Raw genomic sequence first — 10,757 nt, 5'->3', positions numbered from 1 at the left:
TCCAATGGAAATTTTATGATTATTTGTGGGCAAATATTTCATAAAACAAGAATTGAAAATGTAATCAAACAGCTTTCTTTGAGGTTAAACCTGAATAATAACCCCCCCCCCCATGTCCAAAATGTCATGTTCTACCTGCATTTGAGTGATGCTCGTAATCCAGTATTCATGGGAACGATTGGACAAAGCTCAGTAGTCACAAGAGGTAGATATGGAGAGAGAACAAACTAACGTAAAGATTATTTATGTATAAATAAAACATAAAACCCATGCATTTAATGTGGCTTGAGCTAAAGGAATCTCCTTCACCTTTTTATAATTCTAAGATGAATGTTCCTGGGAAGGAAACAACACTCCCTGTCAAAGTTCATGCCTCCTGACACATGCAATGCGTCTCACCCTTTCAACGTTAACGTTGACCTTTGTGTTTATTTTAATTACTGCGAATGAATGAGTGACTGTTACTTACGGAGGTGTTCTCGTAAACTTGTGAGATGTCATCCCACCTTCCCTCCTTCAAAGTCCCCAGCAGGGTAAAGTGCACTCGGTGGTGAATCTGCTCCTAGAATCCTCCCGCCAGACACAGCAGACCGTTCATCGTGTGTCATTTGTCAACTGACGAGGTTTCGCTGAGGCGGTTTTAAACGAGGAGTTTAGAAAGCAGAGTCAGAGACCTTTCCGTTTGGACTTCAGTGAACCCTCTCAAGAGGAACATCTGCCTGCCATGGAGGAAACCCTCAACGGCACCATTGATCCGGCGTGTTTACAGGAGCCCCCGCTGGCCATGGACGTGATAAAGCGTGAGTGACCCTCTGTTTACCACATCGCCACAGCTGATAATGTTTTGCCGTCGAGCTAATAACAGCTTACTCAGCCGCATCACGTGTGCAGCTGGGTTTATTGGATCAACCACATGCTATTGAGTTATTCTTCTCTCATTCGCCACTGCGTGAAACATAACAATATCGTGTTCAACCAAAGCTAAATCTGTTATCTGCGGCTGGTATTTATTCCATGTAAAATGTGCTAAATAATGCCCTCTGATTCATACCAGAGCTCGATGTGTTTGGCTTGAGTCTGTACTCCATACTCACCCTCATGTCCGGCATCTCCCTGCTGCTGTACCTCGAGCAGTGCGCCTATTTATATAGAAAACTGCCTAATCCCAAGAAGACCACCCTCATGTGGATAAGTGGTGCAGCACCGGTAAGCGTTCGAGCACGTGTTGATATAATAATGAAAAATCTAATCTGAAATCCACTACGTTTATTGCTTTTCTTTTGGCTGTGAGGCCTTTTGAAAAAAGAAAAGACGAGATGAAAAAAGAAAAGACGAGATGTAAATTCATGCGTGTGATGTATCTCTCTGTTTCAGGTTATTTCAACCATGGCTTGTTTCGGGATGTGGATCCCGAGGGCCGTCATGTTCACCGACATGACGTCTAACTGGTACGTTTTCTCTCGACCCACTACCTTCGTTTTCAGGGCGAGTAAATGTTCACATACCGGAGTCTTGCTTTCAACGATATTTCTGAAAAGCTGAATACGATTACATCAAGCTGTACATTTCGACGTTGGCTACTATCTGAACTTCCTTCCTTTTCTAACCACGAACGTCCTTTTTGCACTCTGTTATCTCGTAGCTGTGACCGGTAGCTCTCACTTTGATCTCACTTGTTATCTTCTTATGCCGTCGACTTCCTATTTTGTGATTGCCATCTTTTGTTATTTGGCTCGCTTGCTCTAACGGACCGACATGCACTGTGGCAGCAAAGCTCACCACTTGACCAGGGCATCTTCAGCTTTGCCACCTGCTCTCAATAACATGGCTTGAATCCCTTCTCCCCCGCTCTGTCATTAGTTATTTTGCAGTCGTGGTGTACAAGGTCGTGGTTCTGATTGTCCAGGAGTTTGGGGGCACCGGTGCTTTCCTGAAGCGGTTCTCCGGTAAACCCTTCAAAGTTTCCACCGGGCCGTGCTGCTGCTGCTGCCTCTGTTTACCCCGCGTGCCCATGTCACGGTACCTATGCCTGTTTACTCAAATACCATCTTTGTAAATCTCCTCACGTTCTAACAGCTGAAGCCCTTCAGTTGTAAAGTTATGTAATCCCACTATTATTCCAAATTCTTTCCATGTTGAATGCACATTGTCTAATCCTTGTGCACGTTTCTGATCGATCAGGAGGTGGTTTTTCTTCCTGAAGTTGGGGGTTCTCCAGTATGCAATCCTGAAGACGGTGCTCTCCATCCTCTGCATAGTGTTGTGGACCAACGGCAACTTTGATCTCTCAGATGTAAATGTTTGAAGCGCTCCACTGATGCACTGAAAAGTTCACCTCACATGATTTGCAGTTTTAATCTCTTTTTCTTTTTAGCTAGAGATCACTGGTACGGCCATTTGGATTAACCCATTCATCGGCGTTCTCACCATCATCTCTCTTTGGCCTGTCGCCATTATCTTCATGAACACAAACAGCTTCCTGCGTGACATTAAAATTGTACCCAAGTATGCGCTCTACCAGGTGAGTCAATACAAGTCGTGTGTTGCAATCTCAAGTGACAGTTTGGCGTTAAGTAGTACAATGTACAACGGCAGAGTGAGCGAGTGAGTGAGAGCCTGGTGGACAAATGAACCCTCTCGTGGGATTCATCCAATTCGACACCATCCCATTGGCTGTAGTGGTTTCGTGCAGTATAAACTGTGTGTATGCCGTAATTGATCAAGCATTGTTTTTTCTCCTTAGCTAATACTTGTCCTGAGTCAGCTGCAGACATCAATCATTAACATCCTGGCCCTGGATGGGACCATCGCCTGTGCCCCCCCCTTCTCTTCTCAGGCTCGTGGCTCCAGTAAGAAAACATCTCAGAAACGTCAGAAGCATGAAATAATCCCTCTGGAACCCTGATTTGATCTCTCGCTCTCTCTCTCTCTCTCTCTCTCTCTTTCTCTCTCTCTCTCTGCGCTGCAGTGCTCAGTCAGCAGATGATGATCATGGAGATGTTTATCATCACTCTGATTAATCAGTCTTTATACCGTCGAACGTACGACAAACTTCCCTCTGAGGCCGAGGACAACGACAACAAGGCTGAAGTCGCCCTGCAGACTACTCACATGGAGCATGACGTCTAGAAAAGAAGACAGGGATGATATTTGATGAAATTGCACTTTCTTGTTTCGTGTTCTTCTGGGTTTTTATCCTTATGGTTGAAATGCACTTATTGTAAGTCGCTTTGGATAAAAGCGTCAGCTAAATGACATGTAATGTAACATATGCATCCTGCAGAAGACAAAACTTTGAGGGTTGGTTCACAAAGATTGTTACTTTCAGTCACAAAAGCCTCCCTCAGGGGTGAGGGTTACCCCAAGTACACAAGACTGTTCTGGAAACAAAACGTTGGCTCTTGAATTGTTTACATTTTTTTTAAGGAATAGAAAAATAACATTTTCATTTAATTTCACATCCATTTGCACAAAGTTGGATCATTCGTCTCATCAAATCTTTGCAAAAAAGCAAATCTTTATATTTCCCACAGTGATAACATTTCTTTACGGTTTAATATTTCTTTATCTTTTGGAAGCAGTAGATAGATTTCAGCCTGTAACTATGATGGAGGAGAGGAACAAATGCTCAATGCAGAATTGAGAGAGTGTAACAGCATTCTGTACAGTTAATACACACATGTGTGGAAAAACAAAATATTTAAATCGGCCTGGAAAATAGTTATTACAAACACCTGTTTAATGTTGTTAATGTGTACGAGTGTGCGTTTGAAAGCTGTGGTCATCCACTAAAGGTTATTTTGGCCAAGCGAGCGGATTACTTTGTACTAAAGTGGTCAATAAAGATAAACACAGGCTGCTTGTATTAAACTAACGTTTCAAGCAAAAACTTAATGAGACATGACGCATGCAGAGGGAAATATTTGTGCATTTCTAAAATTGATTTCAGGAAAACTAATACTGTGTTACATCTTTGTTCTTTTTAACGCCATATTGTGTCTAGACGGTGTGTGGAAAACCGCCAGATGTGTTCAAAGACTGCTGACCCACTTACTCAGACTTATGTGGGACAGGAGACACACACTGATGAGACAACAGCTTTATTTCTAGTCAGACCGTAACACGTGCTGTTTCTTTAGCAACCACCAGAGGCCATGCTTGATCAACCCCAAACAAGTCTCACGTGGTTCATTTATATGGATTATTTGTTTTCAGTTCAACAAAAACTTTTACATGATAAAACTATACAACAATTTTTTTTTTTTAATCCCCTGTTTTCCAAAAGAAGGAAAACAGTTATTAATAAATGGTTGTTGCAAGCAAACAGACTTACCACAGGATGAACATGATTAATAGGAATTCAATTTAGAAAGTAATCTGTATTTGGTATTTACACAAAGAAATTAGATTTTGTCACATCAATAAATGTGTTTTGAGCACCATATCAATTAGACAATTTCATTTGATGTTATATTTTTCAAATATGTATCATCTTTTAGTGAATGCTATAATCTAAACGTTGCTTGAATAAAAAATGTACACATAACATTAGTGGCAAAACCAGATATAATGACATTTTTAGCTAATTGGTATAATTTTGTTTGTTTTATTTTGTAGTGTCATGTCTCTCGTGTCCTTGGGTTAACTTCACTTCCTGCCTTGTCCTGTCTTCCACTGTGATTGTCTGCAGTGTCATTGATTTTTTCCACCTGTGTTCAATCACCTGCACCCCCCCCCCCCCCTGTGTATTTAAGCCCTGTCAGTCTCTTGTCCCTTGTTGCGTCATTGCATGTTTGCATGCTGTGCTTGCGCTGCTTGTCTGCATCGTCTAAGAGTCATCGTGTCCTCGGTTTTTCCCCTTGGTGTTTTACATTTTCTTTGTATATTGGATCATTAAAAAGTAATTTTCGCCTAAAACTCTGCGTTTGAGTCCTTCCTCTGCTTGAACCCACCAGTCCTGACAGTTTGTCTGTTGACTCTGTCAAGGCTGCTAAAAAACCACACCTAATGGAAGGTTGACAACCTTTAATTCTACAGTTAAGCTTCACAGGATGTCTTGTATTGATGTTTTATATTTATCTTTTCTCTGATGGCTCTAAAGGGCTTTTATGAAGTAATAACATCATAAAGTCTTACAGTAGATGATGGACTTAGAAAACTAAAGTACTGTGATGAGGAACACGTCAACATGCTATTTATCGGCCAAACTTGAATGTGATAAAAGGTTTACACTGCCGTAATAACTATTTATAGATTTGCAATGCTCTAATAAATTATACATTTTTAAGTAGAATACTTGTGAGCTATTGTAGGTTGCTGCGTCACACTAGATGTGGAAAAAAAGCAAATCTGTTCCATTAAAAGATTAATATGCTACACATAAAGGTTATTGCATTAATCTGCATGAGATGTTGAAAATGTGGTCCTATTAATGGAGTATTTGTCTCTACTGTTATGTAAACAGAGTCATCAGACAGAGAGAGAGAGAGAGGAAGGGAGAGCTGCATTGAGGGTGGGTTGATGGCAGCCCCTGGCTCCGCATTGCTGACGAAAGCTGCTTAGCCCCTCAGTTGCTATGGCAACCAGGGAGAGCAGCCAGGCAAAAAAAAACGAGGGGAGGGGCTTTCATGGGAGAACTATAGGAGAAAGGGCTGGATGGGAAAGATAGACAGAGCGAGGGATACGCACAACGCGTAAAGAAAAGCAACAAGAGTAAAAGAGGGGAAGCCACGCTGCAGACGACCATCGAGAGATAAGGTCTGGATATAAATGCTGACTCCGCTGGCTGGGGAATAATAACTGCAGCGAGAAACCCGGAGGATACAGAGAAAGGGGGGGAAACGGAGAGAAGATGGATGTACAAACGGAGAGCACGGACCCCCCGCCTAGTGAATCCCAGTCGAGGGGAAAGATCAGAAAAGGATTCAAGCTGTTTGGCAAACGCAAGCCAGGTAACATCTTTTCTCTTCGAAGCCAAGGGGATGGAAACCACAAGTCACCTGTCACAAGGAGCAGCACCGTCGATGGATTATCGCCCGACTCGGAGCAGGAGCAGGACAGGGAAAACGGGCAGGAGGAGAGTCAAGGAGAGAGGGAGCAGGAAGAGGAAGAGACACTCGGCGAAGATGGCGTTCTGGCGGCCGCTCACGCTCGCGCCTCCATTTCTTCAGCCGGCTCAGCCAAGTCCCTCAGCTTCCTGTCGCTGCTGAGGGGAGGCCGGAGAGGGACGGGGGACCGCAGGGTCCGCACCGTCACCCAGCCCACGGCGGGTCGGCAACGCCGCGGGCTCAAGGGTCTCTTTGGCAACGTTAAGTTCCGATCAAAGGACAAAGAGGAGGAAGCCCCTCCGAGCCCACTTCTCATGTCCTCACGGGCCAACAGTGTGGAAATCATCAAAGATGACCTCGTCCTGACCCCGAAACCCCAGCATCGCTCTCTGGACAGCCCCGAGACGGAGAGCTGCGAGCCCGACGTGAGCCTAACACCACAGGACAGTGCGTGCACGTCCCCATCAGAGACCTTGACCGCCAAGGGGCCGGCAGGCGACGTGAGTAGAACTAACGAGCATGTGCCGCCTTTGCCCGCATCCGAACCGCCCCTGGTACCCGGAGACAACAGCCTGAGCTGCCTGCTGGCTGACATCTCCTCGCTTCTGACCTTCGACTCCATAACAGGCGGCGGAGACATCATGGCCGACGTGGAGGCAGAGTGGGGGAAAGCCAGCAGTCCCGTCAACGCCGGGGGGGCCGAGCACACAGCATCCCCCACGTCGGTGTTCTCCAAACCCTCCATCTCATCCCCGGCGACCTCCGCTCCGGTCAGCGACGCCGCTACGGCGAGGCCTTCGCCCGCAGCCGTCCCCGCGACGGCCTCGACCCAATCCTTTGCACCTCTGACACGGACAACCACAGCCTCTCCTCCCGTTGCTAAGCCGAGCTCCATCATCACCACTTTGACCAAATCTTCCACTTTGACCGCTCCCCCGGTCAAAGCGAGCCCGGACTCTGCTCGGCTCGCGCGCTCCGAGGCGTCTCCGAGCGCCGCGACTAAATCGACCCCTCCTCCCGTCACAACAAAACCCTCAACTACCCCTTTCACACTAACAAGCTTTTCAGCTCCAATTATGTCGCTCCCTTCGGTGCCAATTAAATCCACACCGAGCTCCACCTCTGTTGCTCAAACAGCTCCACCCAATGTAGTCAGTGAACCTTCCATCGGTCCAACTCTTACATGTTCGGTTGGCAAACGGGAATCTATCACCTCCGTAAGTAAACCTACCCATGTGGCGACTCCAGCCCCAGCATCGATTAAGACTCCACCAGTTACCCATAGCCCTCCCACCCCTGTTGCTTTTACTCAACCTCCATCTGCTAAATTAGATTCAGCCAGCAGTTTAAACCAGCACATTTCCACGCCCTTCAGACCTTCCCTAAGTTCAGCTGCAGGAGAACCTAAAACCCAGGTGACAGCGTCACCTCCCTCTGCAGTCACTACCAAACCCCTCTTTCCTTCTCCGGCTGCCCCCTCCAACGGGACAACCGTTCCCACTCCAATAACAACCTCTGGCTCGGTATCTGCGGCCCTGTCCAAACCTACGCCCACCTCTAGTCCGACGGACATGAATAAGAACCCTCCCTCCCTTGTAATTGCTCACAATAAGTATCCTACCCCATCTGTCACATCTAGTACCCAAGCCTGCCCTGCATCTGTCACGACTCCATCTTCTGTCTCATTAGATACGATTCCTCCTACGACTAAACATATTCCTGCACCAGTCTCTTCGGATAAAATGCCCCCTGCTCCCACTCCGGCCCCGGCCCCTACCCCTCATGCTGTTGTTCCTACTGCATTCCCAACAACTCTTGCCCCGGCTCCGATCCCAGCACCTCAATCTCAAGAGCCTCCTGCTTCGGCTAAAATCCCAGATTCTGTGTCTAAAGACCCACCTGCTCACGTGCAGGTTTCTCGGTCCAAAGTCTCTCCTGTCATTGCTCAGATCCCGATCCATGCGTCTACTGATCCCCCTGCTCCAGCTCAAATGCAGGTTTCTCACTCTAAAGCCCCTCCTGTTCTCGCTCAGACCCATATTTCTGTATCTAAGCCCCCTCCTGTTATTGCTCCAATTCCAGCTTCTGTATCTAAAAACCCTCCTGCCCCTGCTCACCTCCCAGTGTCCATATCTCCTGACCTTCCCGCCCCTGTTCGTAACTCAGCTTCTGTCTCTAAAGACCCTCCCGCTCAGAACACAGTTTCTCAATCTAAACCCCCCCCTGCAACGTCCCCGGCCCTTTGTCCCATCACTTCCCCTCCTTCCACTCCTTCCACTCCCTCCACTCCTTATTCTCCTCCGGCCGCATGGTCGAGTGCGGCACCGGCCTCGGCCAAGATCAGGGCAAGCGGTCAGGCATCGGCCGATGAGCAACTGATCAGTCCAAGCGGCACGTGTGCCCCGGGGGCCCAGACCACACTGTCGAAAACAGAAGAACTGCACAGCGAGTCCCGAACGAGCCTCTCCAGGGAAAGCAGGATACCGCTGGTGAAGGCGTCAGGACTACGCAAAATACCCGTAGTCGGAGGGGGCAGAGCGGGGAAGCCGCCCGTCCGGGACGGTCAGCATGTTGACGACCCGCCTACCCCTGTGCTGGAGGAAGAGAGGCCCCGTTTCCACTCACATGACGCAGTGGGGAGAGACAAAAGCAGTGATTTTCAATTCGATGCGCCCGCCTCAAAGCCAACCCAGGAGGAGAGTCCGCAGCCTCCCCAGACGAAACCTCTCGCCGCTTTGCCGCGTGACTCAAAGATCCCCGTGAAGCACGCCGCGCAGTCTCACGCCGCGTCCCATGCGCCGCAAGCTAAAGAGCCGTCCCGCACCAAGATCCCCGTGTCCAAAGTTCCTGTCCGCAGGGCCGGGAACAAAGCTGCAGCCGCAGGTGGCATCGCTCAGATGAGAAAATGAACAAACTTGGCTTGATTCATTCAATGACAGAGATTATTTGCAACTTTTTTCTCTCTCAAATGTAACTCAATAATCACCCTTTTTTTTCCCTTGACTGTTATATTCTTGGCTTCACTGCACCACAAGCGACAGTAACACAGGCAAGAAGGCCTTCAGCACAAAACATCTCCACGAGGAGCCCAAGCAACAAGCCCGGCTCTTTGGTGCTGAGGCAACTGGACACGCACTCAGGAAAGGTTCGGGTTTGCACCTGAACAAATAGCAGCATCGGTGACTAAGGATAAGCAAGAAAAAAGAGGTCTTCTCGGATCACAGTCACACACACACACACACACACACAACATGGGCGAGTGCCTTTTTAAGGGTGCTTTTTCGGACCGACTCTTGGAATCTTTTCTACAGTACTTGCAGTAGCTTTTGTTACTCCCACTTTTTGTAGAAATCGTCAAACCTATTGGTCCTTCTTTTGCAGCAAGTCTCTTTACTTTTTACGTATGTCCGGAGAAGAACAGCAGAAGCTCTATCAATTAATGCAACAACCAAATTTACATTCCACACCTATCTTTGGATGTAAGTAGCAGAAACAGTGCCATTCATTTTAACGCTGATGATGTTGGGACTGTGTTGCTCAAACGCGACATGATTAGATCTCACTGTGAACTCTGGGAGAGAATAGTTTGGAGGGAGGAGTGGAATATCAGTGAAATGGACAGTGGACAGCAGCCATTGTGAATGGCCCTGTGGACGAGACAGAGAGGATGCTGAGATGAGACCTCTCTTACAGTGACGTGTCCTCATCCCACTTATACTGCGTTGAGAGCAGAATATCTGTGTATAGTCTCATCTATGTTGTTCTGTTTCCTATTTAATCAATAAAACAATACGAATATTTGCAAGATGAGATCTGTTTAAATTGTGGATTACATCCGTCATGTTTTTTCTAGAATGTGGCAGTATTCAGATAGATCGGAAGAGCAAAAGGATTTACATAATCACTTTAAATGATTTAATGAGAATGAGGTTTAAATACGGTGATAACATAACTAATGGCTCACTAACGTAGAACAGCTTGGCTCAGAGTATCTTCGCAGGAACATCATTCCAACATTATCCACATTCAAAGCTCACTGACCTGAAAAGCGAGCACATGAAAGTCAGAAGAGGCGGATCCAATGAGCTGCAAGGGAAAACGCTTCACATGCATACCTTATTATCAGGAAAAGGGTTAGGGAATGTGTGTCATTGCTATTCTTAGTGTGAAATGCACACGGACGGATGTGCTGCGTGAAGACCGCGAGGGTACTTTCGTTAGGACATTAAGCTCCAGTTTGATATCAACATGAAGATAGTCACTTGATCGCAAAATGTGCAAAGAACATGTTGAAAAGCAGTGCTAACAGCTACTTGCGGTGGAGTGAAACCTCAGGTTAGAGACAGGACACAGACCTGAGTCATGTGGCACTGTTGTAAGGAGCCTGGTGCTAGGAATAAGGCGATGGACAAAGGGTGAATTCCTTTAAAAAAAAAAGAGCAGAGCGGAGGTGACACAAAAAGACCTTTGTGTTCTCCAGGAAGCCAGAGGCTGCACGCTGAGAAAAGAGGACCATCTTTTGCCGCAATCAATTTTGCCCAATCAGGTGCTGATAGAGGCTAGAACCATCTTCCTGATAAAAGGACAGTTTCCCCCTGAGGCTCAAACACAACACATAACTGCAATTTGGGACTAAAACATTTAAACATTTGCTTGAACAGAAAGTAGATTTATGATCACCCGAGGTTTGGTTTTTAAGGTTGTGACGCA

The 10,757-nt window shown here is 46.8% G+C and overlaps 2 protein-coding genes across 2 annotated transcripts; both read left to right on the top strand.

The window, feature by feature from the left end:
* Window positions 1–532: 532 nt before the first annotated feature.
* LOC119215286 (organic solute transporter subunit alpha-like) lies at window positions 533–4,407 on the top strand. Its single transcript, XM_037467315.2, has 8 exons — window positions 533–800; window positions 1,055–1,206; window positions 1,375–1,448; window positions 1,861–2,019; window positions 2,182–2,293; window positions 2,375–2,521; window positions 2,744–2,849; window positions 2,969–4,407. Exons 1-8 carry the CDS (start codon window positions 725–727, stop codon window positions 3,127–3,129), a joined length of 987 nt encoding a protein of 328 aa, XP_037323212.1. The 5' UTR covers window positions 533–724; the 3' UTR covers window positions 3,130–4,407.
* Window positions 4,408–5,616: 1,209 nt separating this feature from the next.
* si:ch211-244c8.4 (APC membrane recruitment protein 2) lies at window positions 5,617–9,857 on the top strand. The gene has a single exon (XM_037467311.2). It carries the CDS (start codon window positions 5,852–5,854, stop codon window positions 8,954–8,956), a length of 3,105 nt encoding a protein of 1,034 aa, XP_037323208.2. The 5' UTR covers window positions 5,617–5,851; the 3' UTR covers window positions 8,957–9,857.
* Window positions 9,858–10,757: the final 900 nt, after the last annotated feature.

Source organism: Pungitius pungitius, chromosome 16 (assembly GCF_949316345.1).
Source record: "Pungitius pungitius chromosome 16, fPunPun2.1, whole genome shotgun sequence".
Lineage (NCBI taxonomy): Eukaryota > Metazoa > Chordata > Actinopteri > Perciformes > Gasterosteidae > Pungitius > Pungitius pungitius.
This window is presented reverse-complemented; position numbering and strand designations above follow the sequence as displayed.

Coding starts and splice junctions, on each gene's coding strand:
- si:ch211-244c8.4 (XM_037467311.2), top strand. CDS start 5,852: ATGGATGTACAAACGGAGAGCACGGACCCCCCGCCTAGTGAATCCCAG.
- LOC119215286 (XM_037467315.2), top strand. CDS start 725: ATGGAGGAAACCCTCAACGGCACCATTGATCCGGCGTGTTTACAGGAG. Junction 1,207..1,374: donor GGATAAGTGGTGCAGCACCG/GTAAGCGTTCGA, acceptor TCTCTGTTTCAG/GTTATTTCAACCATGGCTTG. Junction 2,850..2,968: donor TTCTCAGGCTCGTGGCTCCA/GTAAGAAAACAT, acceptor TCTGCGCTGCAG/TGCTCAGTCAGCAGATGATG.